The 18,435-nt window shown below is 37.8% G+C and overlaps 2 protein-coding genes across 5 annotated transcripts; one reads left to right on the plus strand and one right to left on the minus strand.

Moving 5' to 3' along the window:
* Positions 1-1,936: 1,936 nt before the first annotated feature.
* On the minus strand, positions 1,937-4,021 carry LOC132110156 (exosome complex component RRP40-like). Its single transcript, XM_059516752.1, has 4 exons — positions 3,748-4,021; positions 3,301-3,450; positions 3,040-3,191; positions 1,937-2,428 (listed from the first exon to the last, which is right to left on the minus strand). Exons 1-4 carry the CDS (start codon positions 3,973-3,975, stop codon positions 2,221-2,223), a joined length of 738 nt encoding a protein of 245 aa, XP_059372735.1. The 5' UTR covers positions 3,976-4,021; the 3' UTR covers positions 1,937-2,220.
* A 476-nt stretch (positions 4,022-4,497) lies between these two features.
* LOC132109771 (transcription elongation regulator 1-like) lies at positions 4,498-18,285 on the plus strand. 4 transcript variants are annotated; one of them, XM_059516103.1, is made up of 21 exons: positions 4,498-4,587; positions 5,017-5,218; positions 5,333-5,491; positions 6,838-7,117; positions 7,807-8,043; positions 8,559-8,621; positions 9,188-9,385; positions 9,673-9,782; positions 9,857-9,945; positions 10,097-10,257; positions 11,207-11,285; positions 11,685-11,820; positions 12,911-13,000; positions 13,151-13,269; positions 14,148-14,298; positions 15,853-16,017; positions 16,214-16,396; positions 16,506-16,685; positions 16,784-16,867; positions 16,998-17,098; positions 17,251-18,285. In XM_059516103.1, the coding sequence occupies exons 1-21, from the start codon at positions 4,541-4,543 to the stop codon at positions 17,450-17,452; spliced, it is 3,036 nt and encodes a 1,011-aa protein (XP_059372086.1). In that variant the 5' UTR covers positions 4,498-4,540; the 3' UTR covers positions 17,453-18,285. The 4 variants fall into 4 exon arrangements, with proteins under 4 accessions (XP_059372086.1, XP_059372089.1, XP_059372088.1 ...); XM_059516105.1 differs by lacking the exon at positions 4,498-4,587 and adding an exon at positions 4,594-4,758; XM_059516106.1 differs by lacking the exon at positions 8,559-8,621.
* The last annotated feature ends 150 nt before the right edge of the window (positions 18,286-18,435 follow it).

The following is an 18,435-nucleotide window of genomic DNA, read 5'->3' on the forward strand; positions in this document are numbered from 1 at the left end:
GTAAGCAATTTTAAGGGAACAGGAAGGTTTTCTGCTATTAAATCATGTCAAGCTAATGACAGTGAACCATGACTGTGATCAACAAGGTCAATATTCAGAATCTGACTCTGCACAGAGAGCCACGAAAGTCACCGTCCATTAAGACAATGGGATCATCAGTGTCAAGCTTGTTTAAAACTGCAGAGTTTTCTCTTCTTGCGAGAGAGCTTTTGACTAAAGCTCCTTCCTCTGCAGGGATTATTTTAGTTGGCACTAAATTCATGACCCATGATTCAGTACTGCTCTTGGGCTCAGGCCCAGGGAGAAAAATTAAATTAAAAAACACAAAAACAAAATTTTTGATGTCTGTGTATATAATGACCTAAAACAAGTGTAAAACTTTCATATTTGACTTCCGTAGTGTTTTTTTTCCCCATATAACTACCTTAAACTGTTTGTTACCAACATAATTCAAAATATCTTATATGCTCAACAGAAGAAAGAAACTCATACAAGTTTGGAACAACTTGAGGGTCAGACATTTTTTGGATGAACTCTTTAAGTGTTTTATGTACCATAGACACATTAACAGATGAGTGTTTTCAGAGTATTTCTGTCTTTAGCTAACGTCACTGAGCATTTTGTGCCATGCTTTTTCACTCTTCATGCAGGACGCCAACTTGGGGAGTAGAAACTGTGCTGAACTATCTCCATTTATAGACATAATATTTATCTTACCGAGGACTGATGAACAGAAAGCTTTCAGAAATACTTTTATAATCCTTTCCAGCTTTATGCAACAATTCTTTTAGCTGTTATGAGATCTCTCGTTTGAGGCTTGGTTCACATCAGGCCATGCTTCTTGTGAACAACAAACTCAACATTTGTAAGTGTTTTATGACAACACCTTCAATCCCGTCTCATTATACTCCATGGTTTGTCTTTGGAGAAATCATTAGCTGAGAGACTCACATTTCAATCAAGACATGAAAATGCATCATTGTGTTGTGATTTAACTGCACACTACAAAGCAGTTGCAGAAAATGCATACATTTGTACTTCTCCTGCAACTTTAATAGCTTAGCTCCTTAATTACTATAAAAAAAATAGCTACAGGCTTTGTGGTTTGCATGTCTAATGTGAGGCAGATAGACTTGTCTTCTTGTAGAATATAGGAGCTCAAATATATTGTTCTTGCAGTGACTCAAATCTTCCATGCCCCTGGTACTGCCTTGGACACTAGCCTGCATATATCAGTTATTCTTTGAGGAAAACGTGTCCAGACACATCTTTCCATGTTGATCAACATCTTTGTGCAAATTCCACTTTCATTTACAAGAACTGAACTGAATGGGAACTCATGGCTGAGGAGCTTCATCAACTAATCAAGCTATAAATGCTTATTCAGTCTAAATCAACATTACATCCACACCAGATGTAAATCTAGGGCTGTTAAGATCCTCAAAGACTCCACCCACCCTGGAAACTCCTGTTTAATCTGCTACAGTAAGGCAGACACTTCTGCAGTCTGATGGCAAAAACGGAGAGGCTCAGGAGTTTCTTCCCTTACACCATCAGACTACTAAACATGGACATTAAACACATTGCACTTTAGAAACTCTGGAAGTGTAGGGTTACCCAATATCTCTCCGCACACTGCACTTTTTTGAGATAAGTTAACCTAGCTACACACATTTATTACTGACACCTTAGGCTTTCCGTAGACTACAGCAATGATTAAAGTTCCACATGCCTATAAGAATAGGATAACTGGATATAAAATGACGCTGGTTAAAGTCATTGCATTTCTCGTATCCAAACATCTGAAGTCATTTCCAGCAAAACCACAAGCCGGTTATGAAACTGGAACAAAGTGCCCCCTTCTGGACACGAATAACACAGCGAACATCAAGTAGAAGTTATTAACGATAATCACTACAACAAAAATCTGTTTGCATTTGCAGTTTCACCAGGTTTTTATTCATTTTTACTCATACAAAAGTGTATTTTTATAATTGAAAAAAGGCAAATGTATTGATTTCTTTAAAGAGAAATGGTGACTTCTCTTCTTTGCTTCCTTATTGTTTTCAAAACTGGAAATAAAAGGAAGTGATGTCCATTGTAGGCTCTGTGCTTTCTCAACTCTTTCAGAGGCTTTGAATATCTGAAAACTGATGATGTGTAATTTTGGCATGTCCGCCACCAGATGTATTGTGGGAAAAGTGGTATTTCAGATGTCCTCTAGAGGGAGCCTTCTGCCACTCTCTTAAACAGTGTCTGTCTCTGTTGGGAGGTCATGTTCTCAGATGTCTCCAAAAGATTGGTCACGATCAGCGTCTGCTGAACGGTCTTTGCTTTCACCCACACTCTGCCATTCATTCCAACAACCAGCTCAAAGGGGAAGATCTTCTCCAGGTCCTTTATTATTTCACTCTGAGGAGCCAGAAGTCTGATGGAAAGAACAACCACACATTCTTTACTTTAGCTTTGTAGGCAAGACACTACAGGCAAAACGATTTCATGTACTGGTCAGATTTTGGATTTTCATAATGTGCAAAATACACTTATTTTAATTCAATTACAACAGCCATTTGCTCAAAAGAATTTCACTTCAGTAGCACAAAAACTTAATTTTAAATATATTTTTCCTAAATACATGGTAAAAAAAAAACCCTTTTTTTCAGGCTGTTGATGGGATTTTGTGGAGCGATAAATAAAGCGATGTCAAAAATTCTAGCTGTAAAATCCTTTGGCGCTAATATGACAACAAAATGAAAAAAAGTTTTTGAACCCAACATTAATCAATGTTCAGATGTATGCAAATGAGTGAATATTTAATTAGATATTGCATCATTTGCATATTCAAACTACATTTCAGAAACTTGTTATACAAAAAAAAATGTTTTCAATCTGAATGTAAATTATAAAATAGAACAGTATGGTAATATAGTACTGTACTTCATTTTATTTTTACCCCATTCACCTGGGGTGTCTCGCTTTTAAAGTTAAGCTAGGAAGTATATAGATTTTGAAGCTGTATTACAAGGACAAATCACAAACCTGCGCACAAGTCCCAGTGATACTTTAAAGAGCAGCCCATCAGCTCCAAACACCCCCATCCCGTTGGCCCTGCCACAGCTGTCTATACAAACCAACTCGGGCTCCATATCTTTGTTTGCAATTGTGAACTGACCATACACCAGATCTCCAACCTGCAGAACAAAGCCACACATTATCATTGTGTACATTCATAATAAGTGCTCTTAAAGAAATAACAATACAGGTGGGGTCCGAGAGTGTTTAAAATATTTGAGAAAGTACCTGCACATTAGGTCTGTTCCTCTTGGTTGCTCCCTCAAATGCTAGGTATGAAAGAGATGCCTGTTCACTTCCTCCCACGTCCACTTTGAAGACATCTCCAGACTTTGCAGTCACAATGCCGATCACACTTTCACCTTTGGCTGGTACATACTGGAAGAAATAAGGATTAACAGAACTATTTAGCTTTGCTGAGTGACAGCATGCTTTGGAAAAATGAAAACTTTTTATATTCATTGTTAAACTGTATTTAGAAAAGTACCAAAAATAAGTATAGCCATGTTCTGAATATAAGGAGCATTTTATTGAGAAAAAATGAATAATGCATTAATTTTTTTTTTAAATAATACAAATTACAAAATGTAATTTCAAACAGAACAAACATTAGCGGAGCTAAAATAATAAGTGCACATGAAATATTGGTTTACTGGGGTGAGTCCAGTTCCTCACCCGTCTCTGCTGAGAGTCTATCCAGTACATATTTGGCTGTTTATGGCGCAAAATTCCACTTTTACACACTTGAACTTCCTCTCCGTTTCTCCGGAGCCCTGGGCCGCAAATTATCTTTTCGGATTTGACAGAACCATCTCCAGATTCAGGCAGCCTGAAAGAGAACAAATCTCCTGGTAAAAGCACTTCACCGATTTTCTCTTTGAAACAAGCATGTATGGTGTCCATTGCTAAAAAGCAACGTGAGTGCCCTGTGTTTGTGTACTTCCGGAACCGAGAAAAGCTCTTATTTTCAAAATAAAAGTTTAGAACGTTTTCGATTAGAAATACAATTTTGAGAGTATGTTATTTTAAATCACTTTAGCGATTAGGAAATCGATCCAACCATTAAAAAAGTGTAAACAAATGAACAAATAAATGTTCAAAAACAAAATGATAAAGTCATTTAAAAATATATCTAAAAATATTGAGATTTTAAAATATTAAGAAAGTATTGACGCAACAACCAGTATTTTAATAACAGAAGCAAATATTATACTATACAGTTTATACATTTGTAGGGAGTCCTATAACCTATTTTACACTTTTTTATTTTTATCAAAATCTTATGAGGCAGTTCCCTTGTCACTTCACAAACTACGCTAATGAAACCAGTTTGGAGGAAAATATATTTACTGACATTAACAGGTATTATCTTACGTTTAAATATTTTTTTTTTATTCCATTTGACGGCTGAACGCCAGACTCAACCGGAAATGGGTCGAGGGGACTTTTGTTGTAGTTTATTCCCGTTATGGCGGAGCACTCGGAGGCAGAAGGCATTGGCCTGGCCGCCAACAGGTGTGGATTTTGAATTATTTTTCATACACCGGCTAACACAAACGATCAGTTATAGTTAGCTTCAGTTTTACCTTAACAGTACACTTAATAACGTTTCGCAGTTGGCTAATATGAGTCTCTTTTAAGCCTTGTGAGGCCAGTTGGGTTGTGGACAATGAAAGCATCATAACAGTATACGGATGAATTATTTTACATTGTTATGTCTCGACTTTTTAAGCGCACTTCAAGTTACAAATGTATGTTTTTAGACATAAAAGCGCTATATAAAGTTTATTATGGCACATCAGGAAGATTTAGTGGGCGTTACGGTTTGTAAGAAGAATGAGTTCTGCTGCTGTGTTGATTTGCTGTTTAGCGTTTGTCTGCAGCAGTCGTTGTTTGCTGTATGGATACTATTTGTTCACAAGTTTTATTTTTTCGCTCCGTTAGCATGGCTCAGCAGCCAGCAATCCGTTTCCCTGCCGCTGCCCCTCCACCCGCCAACCCCTCCACCCGCAGGCAGCCTTTACTGAGCACCCCTGTGCCTCCCTTTGCGATGATGAGGGGTCCTCCACCTCCTGCCCGGCCGCCTTTCGGACGAATTCCCTTTGACCCCAGTGTGCCCCCTCCCATGGGTGCCCCTCCTTTACAGGTATGAATAGTATTTCAGATACCATTTCTCAACTTTATTTTAACTACAATGTAAAGAAGAGGTTGGGAATCGGGAAGGTTTCATTGACACCTATGACTTCTTTTTCACTTTAAGAGACCGCCGTTTATGCCTCCACATGGAGGATCCATGCCACCTCCACCTGGCATGATTTTCCCTCCAGGAATACCACCTACAGCCTCTCCTACTCCTGCTCCTCCTTCCCTGCCCTCTGCAGAAGAGATCTGGGTGGAGAATAAGAGCCCTGAGGGCAAGGTATGACTTCTAATTCTTCGTGGATTGGCATACATTGTTGGTTACCCTAGGCAAAGTTTTTTGGGTTGCATTCTAGGCCTTTGACATGGAGAGTTGTGTTTTTTTTTTCTGGAATTCTTTCTGTACAATGTTCAAAATAATTGCTTTTATTTAAACTGGAAAACATTTGTAATATTACAAATATTTTAACTGTTACTTACAATTTAATGTATCACTGTCGAATAAAAGTACTTCAGAAAGTACTTCATCAGAAAAACTTAACTTTAGGACGCTAGTGTGTATTATATATATATATAATTATATATATATATAATTATTTATTGTATGTATTATGTATTCATAAATAAACTAAAGATTCGGGAGTAACTTCTCAGGCAATTGACTGTTTGCAGAGAGCTTGATTAGCAGGCGAATTGACCAATCAGAAAGCGGATATTATGTGCTGTCACTGCTATCCACCAGCTTGCCAAACAGCTACAGCCGGTCTCCATAGAAATCCATTTTAAAACGGGATAAGAAAGATTGATTGAATCGAAACTTTTTTAATATAACTAAAAAGAGTTTGACTCCTAACCCCAAGGTTGTGGGTTTGAGTCTGGGGCCAACAATAGCAAGGCACTGAACCCCCAACTGCTCCCCGGGCGCCGCAGCATAAATGGCTGCCCACTGCTCTCTGTGTGTGTTCATTGCTGTGTGTGTGCACTTTGGATGGGTTAAATGCAGAGCACAAATTCTGAGTATGGGTCACCATACTTGGCTGTATATCACTTCACTTTCACTTTTATGTTTATTTTGTGCTTTATGTAAACATGAAAAGACAGTCGGTACACATATTTGAACTAAGGCAATACAATGATCTGTCACGACACATTAAAGAGCCACAAAACAGTCTATTGTTTGAATTTCTTTAAAAATGAAATTTGGAAGCTGAGAGTCCTGAGACCTTGTTTCATAGTAGAAGTAACCTGCTCTGTATTGTTTGCACATTGTCAGTTTCCTCTTTGCTCTGCAGTGTACTTTTCACCTTGTGAGAACATGATGTGTAGTGTGAGAGCGGCATTGTTTGTCAGGGATAGCAACAGTAACTAAGGTGGGCAGTTCTTTGCAAATGGTCAATTGATAAGATATTAAAAAGTATATTTTAAATGAGAAATGAAAGCGTAATCCATTGGATTTTGTTTAATTTGTTTTTTTTAAGTTCACTATGCATTATATACGGTGCGCTGTTGCATTGTTACACTTCTTGCTTGAAACAATTAGATTATAACATAAAAATATATTTGCTTTTTTACAACGCAAACAGCTTGATCTCCTGTCCTCATCTGTTTGCTTTTCCTATTATTTAGGTGTATTATTACAATGCACGTACAAGGGAGTCATCCTGGACGAAGCCTGAAGGAGTGAAGGTGATCCAGCAGGCTGAGCTGGGTCCAGTGATGCTGAGCCAGGCCGCGGCGGTGGCTGCAGCAGCAGCAGCCAGCGGAGGTTGCAGTGGGCCTGGTCCATCTGTCAGCATCTCAGCTGCAGCCAACAGCACTACAACCACACACACCTCTACAGTCATGAGCTCCACCTCCTCTCCCAGCACCACCACAGCTTCACCTCTCCTCCCAACACCTGTGTCAGGTAAATGTCATTCCAAAGAAACCTATAAGCAACAGCTTTTATGAGATTTCATTTGTTGACCAATAGTTTATAAGCTTTTTGGGTCAGAAACAGCATTCTGGAGAAGCTTGTTTCATTCCCCATATGTTTGTTTGTTTTTTCATTTTCTCTCAGAAGTTGTTTTGGGTCAGAAATTTTCTTCCCCCTATTTGCTTTATTTATTTTGTTTGGGTGTCAGAAGTTGATATTAGAAAAACATTCTGGAGAAGTTTTTATTCCCCATCTATTTATTTATTTTTTCATTTTTCAGAAATAGTTTTGGATCAGGATTTGGGCTTAATTTTTTTTCCTCATTTGTTTGGTCATTTATTTTGTCTTTGTGTCAGAAACTTATTCAGGAAAAAAAAACATTTTGTTCCCCATATTTTGTTTACTTTTCTGGATGACAGTTGTTGTTATATATAAGAAACACATTCTGCAGAAGGTTTTGTTCCCCGTTTATTTGTTTGTTTCTGGGTGTCAGAAATTGTTTTGAATCAGGATTTGGGCTTAATTTTTGTTACCCATTTATCTTTTATATTTATTTTGTCTGGGTGTCAGAATTAGTTTTGGGTTGTGGAGAAAGTTTTGTTCACCATTTGTTTGTTTATTTTATCTGGGTGTCAGAAGTTAATCTGTTATCATTCTGTACCCAATTGTTTGACCTGTAGCCCATGATGTCGTGGAGATGCCATCAGTTGTAACCACAGCTCCCAGTGCAATGGCAACCCCAATAGCAGCTGTCAATCCTCCGACGGTTACCATGGCAATGACTACAGGACCGCCAGCTCTGCCTGTGGCATTGCCCCATACTGTGCAACAGCCCGCTGCTCCAATGCCAGGATTCCCTCCTGTGATGGTGCCACCCTTCAGAGTGCCCCTGCCTGGCATGCCCATCCCGCTGCCCGGTAGGTTTGACCTTTAAACTTGTTGAATCATCTGTACCCTTTTAAGAATTCTTCTGCTCTAGTATGCGACTTCCTTTCTCTCCTTTGTTCCTTGTCTTTCTGTCTTTTTCACCCTATCCAATGCATGTCTGTAGTTTTTACTGGAAACTAGGCTCTTAAATGATGACTGTTTTTCTTCACTGCTTACAGTTGCTGAGCATCTTTAATGAAATTGTATGACAAAAATGATTCTAGAAAGCAAAGCAAGCTCTATTGTAATATATTAAATATAAATGTAGTCTTAACTACTGCATTAATGTTGCAGAAGTGACATTCAGTGTTCTATAGATGGCAGTAATCTGCCATTTTCATGTGCACTTATTGTCATGCAACATAGGCTGACAATTTGAGTTGCATATAAATCAGTGTTTTCATCATAAATGATGTAGTATTTGCTCTCCTTACACCTGGAAGCAGTAGTTGACGTATGTTTGTGTCTTTTCCAACACTCTTTGCTTGCTTATACGCTCTTTCAGGTGTAGCAATGATGCAGATAGTCAGCTGTCCCTATGTAAAGACTATCTCTCCTACCAAAAACGGTAATTCCCTTCCCTGTTATGGCATGTTAGTAACGGTTGTGCATCTTTATCCTTTTTAAATGTAATAATTTCCCATTAGAGGCCCCTCTTTTTCTTTTTCTTTTCTTAAATGAGACATAGACTCACTTCGCTTTTTCAGTTGTTTTCGACTTAACATTTTGCTTAGTTGGTGTAGATCTGTTTTTTTTCCCCTCTGAAAACTTGTTACAGTTGACTTGTAGACCGTAGATAATAAACTGCAATAGAAAAAACACAGTGTTGTGATTTGTCGTAAGTGTGTTCCTACCTTGTGTCCCCTTTTTTAATGTTTTGTGTTGGTATTGTCTTTGCATGCATTAGTCCCATTGAATGTTTAGTTTTTTTTAGATATTTTGTGCTGTAGTTAAATCATCCAACAAATGTACATGTTTGTTTTTTTCTACTTGTAGAAATTCTGACTTTTTGTTTTTTTACATTATGTTGTGAAACTATGTAACTAATATAACAATGCAAAAGCATTGTAGTAGAATGGAAGAGAAGAGCTACCTTTCTTGAAACGATTATGATTTTGTTTATGTAATATTAAGGTATGCTCCCTGGCATGGCACCACCTCTGGTACCCATGATGCCTCCTCAAATGGCGATGGCTGGGCCCTTAGGACTGCCTGGAGCTCTAAGTACATCTGACTGGACTGAGTTTAAAACCCCTGAGGGAAAGTCCTACTACTACAACAAACACACACAGGAGACCACCTGGGACAAACCAGAAGAACTCAAAGAGACAGGTTAGAAACTGGGACAAAGAACAACACAAGGGCAATTACCCTTCGCATGACTTTATAAAAAAAATGAAATGTTTATTAAATATTAATTACCAATTACATTTTCTTTTTCAATACTGGTGTTGTGCTAATTCTGTTAAATTGTTTTTTAATGTTACAGTTTAAGATGAATGCTGAAATGTGCATAGATGGTTCTAACACATAATTTCCAGTCAGTATTATATATGTATTTTTTCTGTCTTCAATACTTCCTGATTTGACAGTTGCTCTTCTCCATGTCTCCATAACAGAAAAAGAGAATGAGAAGATCAAGGATGCAGCTCTCGACATGATTGATGCTGAAATCATGGAAATGGAAGAAGGAAGCCCAAAAATGTATCCACCAAAAGAGAAGAAAGAGGTTAGTAGTGGATCTAGTTTTCTCAATTGTTGTGTGTAAACAACCGTTTCTGACATAATCGGTGTTATTACTAGGAGCTGAAAGAGGAAGAGATGACAGAGGAACAGAAGGCAGCTAAAAAGGCAAAGCCTATTGCAACTACACCTATTCCTGGCACACCATGGTAGGCTGCTGCTGATTTATTTGATTTGCACAAATAAGATCAACTACATTTTATAGACAAGTTTTTATTTATGAATGCATTTAGAGCTTTTGGATATGGGCTCTTTGTAATGCATTTACCTGTGCCCAATGGTTATGCATATGTGTTTCAGGTGTGTGGTGTGGACAGGTGACGAGCGAGTGTTCTTTTATAACCCAACCACGCGTCTGTCCATGTGGGAGCGCCCGGAGGAACTGGTGGGACGGGTTGATGTTGATAAAGCGATCCAGGAACCTCCCCACAGAAGAGGCCTGGACAACAGCAACAAACTAGGTAAAGGTCATCTACATAAAAATGCATCTGTTTCATTCAGTCTGTTAAATCTCTCTCGTATTAAGTGTTTTCGCTTTTTTCGTAGAAATTACAGATTGTTTGTGTTTTTCAACAAATATTTAGAAAGGATCGAAATAATGCTATATCCAAACCATGTGCAATATACAAATTTTCCATAATCAAGTAATTGATAAAACAGCCAGTAAGCAGATCTCCAGACAAAAATATCAGTAGAGAAGCCGAGAAAAGAAAAAGTGGCATAAAAATAACTGCTTTCTATTTGAATATATTTTAAAATATAATTTATTCCTGTGATCAATGCTGAATTTTCAGCATCATTACTCCATTACATGATTCTTTAGAAATCATTCTATTATTCTGATTTGCTGTTCAAGAAACATTTTTTTTTATTATTATTCTCAATATTTAAAACTGTTGAGTAAATGTGTGTTTTTTTTCTTGATTGTTTGATGAATAGAAAGATCCAAAGATCAGCATTTATCTGAAATGAAAAGTGTTTCTAACGTCATACACTATACCATTTTTTTAGATTAATACTTTTATTTAGCAAGGATGTTTTAAATACGATACAGACGATAAAGACATTTATTATGTTACAAAGTTTGTTTCTGTTCTTTTATTATCATAATGTGAAAATTTATGTTGAAACCATTGGCGATCTCTTTACAGATGTAATTTGCAAATTAATATTTTTGGTCACAAATTTAGCAATTTTAGGTGCAGCCTGGAGCCCTGCAATAGAACAAATTTGACATTTGTCTCAATGCCACACTTACTGTCTGCATGTCAGCTGTGAGCATATATATGTGTATATATGTGTGTATATATATATACACACACACACACACACATATATATATATATGTATGTATAATGTTGTATAATTGTCTAAACCCTCTGTTGCGTGTTTGTGTTTTGTGGGACACAGTCTTAGCTAAGGAGGAGCAGGAGTTTGCAGTAACAGAAGACTCACCTGAAGATGAACCCAGCAAGGCCAAGAGACGAAAGTGAGAATTAAAAAAAAAAAGTGTATTAAGAAAGTAAAAACTCAATTTTGTCTTTTCAGAGGAAGTTGCATTAAAAAATGTTCATGTCTCTCAGCACTTGAAGGTAGTTTACACAAAGTAAAATGCAAATGAAATGAAAATATCAAATATTCACCGGCATTTTTTTTTACTGTTCACGCTTTCAGATTGGATATTCCAATAAAGTAAACAGCATCTGATTCTGAACAATTAAAAATGTGTCTGGTCTAAATAATAAGACATGATATTATGGGCTGTGAAATAAGTCAAATACTTCATTTGTTTTGTGCGATTTCATGCCAGAAGTTCAGACTTGATGTGAATAGGCTGGTTTAGGCTTAGTTGCATATCTTCTGACTGATTTGTTGTTTTGTGCATTAGGATAGAGGAGAAGAAGGAGGCTGACACAGAGAAAGAGGCAGCAATGGAGGCAGAGCTGAAGGCAGCACGTGAGAGAGCCGTGGTACCTCAGGAAGCTCGGATGAGTCAGTTTAAAGACATGCTGCTTGAGCGAGGGGTAAGATACGGACATTTTATTCATTTAAGTAAATAGATGCATTTGCACACAAACTAACTTGCAAAAGTCTGTAAGATTGTATTTTTTAAATGAGCGCAATGACCATGATAAAACCATTACAATGAACTCATTTATGTTAAAGGATCAAGGGAATTTAGATTTCCCTTTGATCTTTTCAAGAGACTTTTTCGAAGAAAAATAAGAATGATCTTACTGACCCCAAACTTTTTTTTTCATTAGTACACACTAGGTTTAAATCCAGTGTATACTAATGCACTTATGTAAGTACAAAGTCAACACAAAATAAAACTTATTTTACTTATGCTTATTTATTTCATCACAAAACGGCAGAGCGATTTGGCTGGGCGTGATCCTGCAGTTTGTATTTATTTTCTGGTCTTAAAGGTTAAACCCATCATTTGTTTAAGCTACGGTTCTCATTAAAATAATCACCTGACATTTTCAGGTGATCAAAGAACCACTGATCAGTGGAGTTTTGCATCCCCCCCCCCCCCTCTTGGCAACAGATTTGATGTTTCTACTATGAAATATGGATAAACGCATATGTCGTTTATGTGATGGAGATCCCTTTAAGTCTGTAGAAGATAGATATCTGCCCTTTGCCACGCAATCCAATGCCAAAGATGAAAGGCACATTTGCAGTCAAAGGGTCTCATCATCAAGGCAAGACCCCTTCCCCCTCTCCTCATCCTTGGACCCCCACTTGTCTGAGAGCTGCCATACAGCAGCATATACAGTCATCACTCGAGTAGACGAGCTGCCCGTTCACCCCCATCTAATTACACCTCTCTCATTACGCCAATTAGCATGGTGGGAAAAAAAAGGGTTGAAGGCTGAGAGATAGAAGTTGAGGACCACCTGTCGGTGTGTGTCATTCATTAGGGATGGTGGGATGGAGGATGAAAAGCAGTGGGCTCACACACCCTGACTCCGGCGCCACAGGAGGGGGACACGCTCCGAGGGGCTCACCTACTCTTCTCGTTAAAATGGCCCTAATTAAGAGGAAGGGGGGTTGAAATGGCTCTGACTCTTTTTCTTCATCTCTAAACATCTTATATTTTTTTAACAGGTCTCTGCTTTCTCTACCTGGGAGAAGGAGCTTCATAAGATTGTATTTGATCCACGTTATCTGCTGCTTAATCCCAAAGAGAGAAAACTGGTACACACACACACACACACACACACACACACACACACACACACACTATACCATGACTACCATGTCCACAAAAATAAAAACCGATTGAAATCAGTCTCCAAATATAGTGTACATGTGCCCACTCGTCTCACGCCACTGTGCACTCTGCAGGTGTTCGATCAGTATGTGAAGACACGTGCTGAGGAGGAGAGGAAAGAGAAAAAGAATAAAATCATGCAGGTCAAAGATGACTTCAGGAAAATGATGGAGGAAGCTAAACTGGGTGTCAGGTAACGCTTGAACCTTTAAGTCACTAAGGACCGTCTGGATAAACCTAATTCATCAGTGCTGTTAGTGTTAATAATGGTGTTCACTTACTTGTTGTTTATCAGAAATAAGCCAAGTAAGTTATGAAATATTAAATTATTTTAAAATGTTGGGCTTTGAAAGGTGTGCAGTTCAATGGTTGTCCACCTGCATGCGACAAACTATTTAAAAATAGCAATAACGCATCATGTGAACAACCTCTAAGTTTCTTTTTGTTCATTTAATGTTTTTTGTCTGCTGTAACAGTATAATGTTTTTGAATTAACTTAATGCAGGGTCTGTTCACAACAAATATTGACATTAATCAAAATAAGTAAAATATTGCAGAGAATAAATATTTTAGTGGAAACGGTGCTAGATTTTTTTTTTCAGGATGCTTTGATGAATAGAAAGTTCTAAAGAACATCTTTTTATAGATATAGAAATCTACAAATGTCCCTATTGATCAATTCAATGCACCATTGCTGAAAAAAGTATTAATTTCTTTAAAAGAAATCTTGCTGACCTTAAAATTTTAAACTGTAGTGTAATTAATTGTATTAAATATTTTACTGATTGACATCCCTAATTCAATGGTAACCTGGTATGGTCTCAAGTCATTTTTATTTCTGTAGTTCTTTTTACAAGTTATGATATTTCAAAGCAACTTGGGCAAAGAAACGTATCCTGAAGCCCTTGGTGACTAAAGGTGACTGTGACAAGAAAAAAAAAAAACCTGTAAGATGTTTAGGTAGTGGAGAGAAAAAAAGCTTTGAGAGGAACCCATCCTTCTTTTGCATTTCTATGAATTTAAATATGCTAAATGCATAATCTAACAACAGGGACTTTGCCGTCTTCACAGAACAACATTCAGTGAGTTTGCTGCCAAACACGGCAAGGATTCACGCTTTAAGGCTGTTGAAAAGATGAAAGACAGAGAAGCCATTTTTAATGAATACATGATGGCCTACAGAAAGAAGGAGAAAGAGAACTCAAAGAATCGTGGAGAAAAGGTGAGGAGATGAAGTTTATATAGAACTGTTTTTTATGTGAATATGTGAACTTATTTTACAAGCAGAGATGTCAATCCTATTAAACTTTCAGGAGTGGTTCTTGTTATTTAACTGACATTTAATACAATAGAAGCAAGTGCTCAATGGGTGCACACAGTAGAACCAGGACCCCCTACACAGACATTATTATACATTGGATATCTCTTGGTAACTTTTGAAAATACTTTACATTTATCATCATTAAATACACTGCATGTCCACAGACAAATACACTCGCGGACGGAGACCAAGAGACTGTGACTGTCTGTTAGTTGTTCATGTGCTGTAATCTGCTCTGGTGTTTTGTCCACACACACCCTGGTGTTTTGTCTTTGTGGCTAGGGTTAAGTGCAGAGCGTCTGGGCTGATTGCATTTGGCAGCTAAAGGTCAGCAATCAAACATTAATGCCAGTGAAATGTCATCTGTGTGGGGGGGGGCATAGGTTAGGAGGGAGTGTTCACCAGGTGGGGTTTACCAGAGGATGCTCGTCTAATTCTGGGATAATCAAAACATATTAACAATGATCAGGTGTTTTAGTCACATTTTTTTTTTAAGTAGTGACTCATTGGATCTGGACACTTTATTGCGAATGTTCAGAAGTGAAGATACATTTTCACAGAATCCAACAATATAACTAATTCAACTTGCCTTGCTCAAAGGTGCAGTAGTGGTGGGAAATTAGTTGTCATGATCTCATGTGGGATTTGAACCACCATCTTTTTTCTCTAATAGCCTAGATCTATGTAGTTTATATTTGAACTGGTGTTCCTGCACTCGTATGTACTGTGAACATGTCTCTGACCCCTTTATCACTCCACCACAATACACTTTTGTCTGCAGACATGGGCTTGGAGTCATTTTGAAGAAATTATCTCTTTATTGAAGCAATTTTATATTATTTAGTGACAATAGCAAAATGGTGATACTTCATGGATTCTCTCTTTTGGGGTTTAAAACTCCAACCCTTCCAACTTTATCTCTTGAAATTTAACCATTAACCTTAAAAAAAAGGGATAGTTCACCCAAAAATGAAAATTCCATTATGAATTACTTGCCCTTGTGTTTTTCCAAACCTGTAAAGACCTTTGTTCATCTTCGCAACACAAATTGAGATATTTTGATATAATGATGTCCTTAACTACCTTTGTGGTTGTTGAATGTGTTAGTTGTGTTGCTGTCTATGCAGGATCAGAAATCTCTTGGATTTCATCAAAAGCATTTTGTGTTCCAAAGATGAACAAAGGTCTTATGGATTTTGGAACAACATGAGGGTGAGTAATTAACGACAGAATTTGTATTTTTGGGTGAACTATCCCTTTAAAGGTCTTCAAAACTTTCATCCATACTAAAGAAAAAATTGGATCAGGTTTGATTTTCTGTGATTTTGCATCTGTACCAAGCATTTTGATAGGAAAGGATCAAAAATAAGAGAAAACTAACATTTTGGGGACTGTTTGCAAGGACATTAAGCCCCAAAACCCTATAGATTAATGTTGCTATTTAATATCTTTAAGGTCAAGCAAGACTTTTTTGAGCTCCTGTCAGATTACCATGTTGATGGTCAGCAGCGCTGGAGCAAAGTAAAGGAAAAGATGGAGACTGACCCTCGCTACAAGGCTGTGGAAACTTCTGGAGCTCGAGAAGAACTATTTAAGAACTATGTGGAGCGTCTTGCCAAGGTTAGTGAAGCTGCTTCACTTTACACGGTGCCAACCCAACAAATGAGAAATACCATTTTAGATATGCATGAAATTATAGGGCTTTAGAAATAATAAATACTTTTACATAATGGATAAAAGATAAATGTAAAAAAAAAAAAAAACATGTATTCACAACATATCCTTTTTTTGTCATATGATCTTAATGCTCCTCCAGAATCCAAACTCTGAGAAAGAGAAGGAGCTAGAGAAACAGGCCCGCATAGAGGCCAGTCTAAGGGAAAGGGAGCGCATGGTGCAGAGATTTCGCTCTGAGCAGACCAAAGAGATTGACCGTGAGAGAGAACAGCACAAGAGGGAGGAAGCCGTCCAGAATTTTAAAGCGCTCATGTCTGATATGGTAATAGACGGTGTTTCAGTATGACTTTATCATGCTAAATTTAATCTCAGTCTGAAACCTTAATCTTAAATCTAACAATGTCATTAAAAAAAAATTCTGCATGTGACAGGTAAAGACATCTGATGCAAACTGGTCAGAGACACGTCGGACCTTGAGGAAGGATCACCGCTGGGAGTCATCCTCACTGCTGGAGAGGGATGAGAAAGAGAGGCTCTTTAACGAGCACATCGAGACCCTCGCAAAGAAGAAAAAGGAGCAATTTCGCCAACTTCTGGATGAGACGACCTCGGTACGTAGTGCCCTGATACCATTACCTGGGTCATATGTCTAATTCTGTTTAATGTCAGTTAATCTGTTGTCAATCTCAAATTCTTTCCTCTACATCAGATCAATTTGATGACATCTTGGAAGGAAGTGAAGAAACTCATTAAAGAAGATCCCAGATGCATCAAGTTTTCCAGCAGTGACAGAGTAAGGCCTGTCTTTATAAAAAAATAAAAATTAAAAAAAGTAACCATTGTGTTGTACTCTAGTCAAAAAGCAGTCATTGTTAAAGCTATAGAGTAAATCTTTGTTCCTGCTGTTCACCTTTTCACCATAGAAAAGACAGAGGGAGTTTGGTGATTACATCAAAGACAAGTACATCACAGCCAAAGCAGATTTCCGAACTCTTCTGAAAGAGACCAAGTTCATCACCTACAAGTGAGAAGCTTCAAATCTGTGATTGTAAAATTCTAGATTATAATTCTACAATATAAAAACAATTATTTAGTAAGATAAACCGCAACCTTAACAGCTGTCCTGTTAATATATAGTTCTTCTGACTCATTGCATGTCCTTTTTTGTGTCTCCAGATCACGTAAGTTGATGCAGGAGTCAGAACAGCATTTGTCAGACATAGAGACGATCTTGCAAAAGGATAAAAGGTACCTGGTTCTGGACTGTATGTCAGAAGAGAGGCACAAACTCCTCATGGCATATGTGGAGGAGCTGGACCGCAGGGGACCACCTCCACCTCCCACTGCCTTTGAACCTGCTCGACGCTCCACTAAATGATAACACACCTCACAGATATTTTTTCCACTCCTTGAGCCCACACTACCACCGTTCACATTATTGACTTGCAGAAATGGTAAATCACTCCAGCTCAAAGGTTCTACTTGACAAACCTTTCAAAGGGAATGGTACATACTCACTTAGCTCACGCCAGAGAGAACATCATGGGTTAGTGACCAATCCGTTCAGCTAAGCATAAGACACGGAATAAGTATTTGGACCAACTGGAAGGTTTTTTTATGATGCATTTTTAGGTCATGTCCATAAGGAGCCAGTGTTTTCATGTTCTTACACAGTCTTTATCCATCCATTCAAGGGTTAAAGCCACATTAGATGCTCATTGGTGATTGTAGATTCCGTCATGTGTTTGGGTAATTGTCCTGAACATCATCTGGAGGTATGACCACTTGGTGCCTGCCAACCATTTTTTCTGCTCTAGCCTCTGCAATCTCAAATTGCGAGCAATTCCATCTCACATCTCTTGCTCCGAACTGTGATTTGCTGAAATTGGGAGAACCTCTCAGTTTTGTGACCATTTTTGGTGACTTTAGTCACCCACAGGGATATTCAAGAATTATGAAAGCCTCTCTGTGTATATGTAATTTTAAACGACTGTTGGGGTTAATGTAAAATTTTCTAGATGATGAATATAATGGATATGTAGTCAAAAGTTTGTTTACAATGTTACAACTGAACGTATGAGCACTGGCAGTTGGCCATGTCAACTGGTCCTACGTTTTAATATAATTGTCCAGATGTTTCTTAAGAAAAGATCATGTTTTTTGCTTTGTGTACAGTTTAAGTTTGAATAAAAGCAGCCATTTCTTTTTTTACTTCTGTGACTGGATTTTTTGGACTGGACATTTTGCAAGGTGTGTGCAGTATGAGAAAAAGCTCAAAGCGGACCACAAAAACAACACAACTCCTTAGTAGGTAATATATATATATATATACATTTATTTTACATGATTTCAATCCCTAAA

The sequence above is a fragment of the Carassius carassius genome, chromosome 29 (genome assembly GCF_963082965.1).
Source record: "Carassius carassius chromosome 29, fCarCar2.1, whole genome shotgun sequence".
Taxonomy (NCBI): domain Eukaryota; kingdom Metazoa; phylum Chordata; class Actinopteri; order Cypriniformes; family Cyprinidae; genus Carassius; species Carassius carassius.

What these genes read in the sequence shown, in the direction of transcription:
- LOC132110156 (XM_059516752.1), bottom strand. Translation starts at nt 3,975, where the DNA reads ATGGACACCATACATGCTTGTTTCAAAGAGAAAATCGGTGAAGTGCTT. An exon ending in GGAACAGACCTAATGTGCAG is followed by an intron (nt 3,192 to 3,300) that starts GTACTTTCTCAA and finishes TTTGTTCTGCAG; the next exon opens with GTTGGAGATCTGGTGTATGG. An exon ending in TCACTGGGACTTGTGCGCAG is followed by an intron (nt 2,429 to 3,039) that starts GTTTGTGATTTG and finishes TCTTTCCATCAG; the next exon opens with ACTTCTGGCTCCTCAGAGTG.
- LOC132109771 (XM_059516103.1), top strand. Translation starts at nt 4,541, where the DNA reads ATGGCGGAGCACTCGGAGGCAGAAGGCATTGGCCTGGCCGCCAACAG. An exon ending in GGACAACAGCAACAAACTAG is followed by an intron (nt 10,258 to 11,206) that starts GTAAAGGTCATC and finishes TGTGGGACACAG; the next exon opens with TCTTAGCTAAGGAGGAGCAG. An exon ending in ACATGCTGCTTGAGCGAGGG is followed by an intron (nt 11,821 to 12,910) that starts GTAAGATACGGA and finishes TTTTTTTAACAG; the next exon opens with GTCTCTGCTTTCTCTACCTG.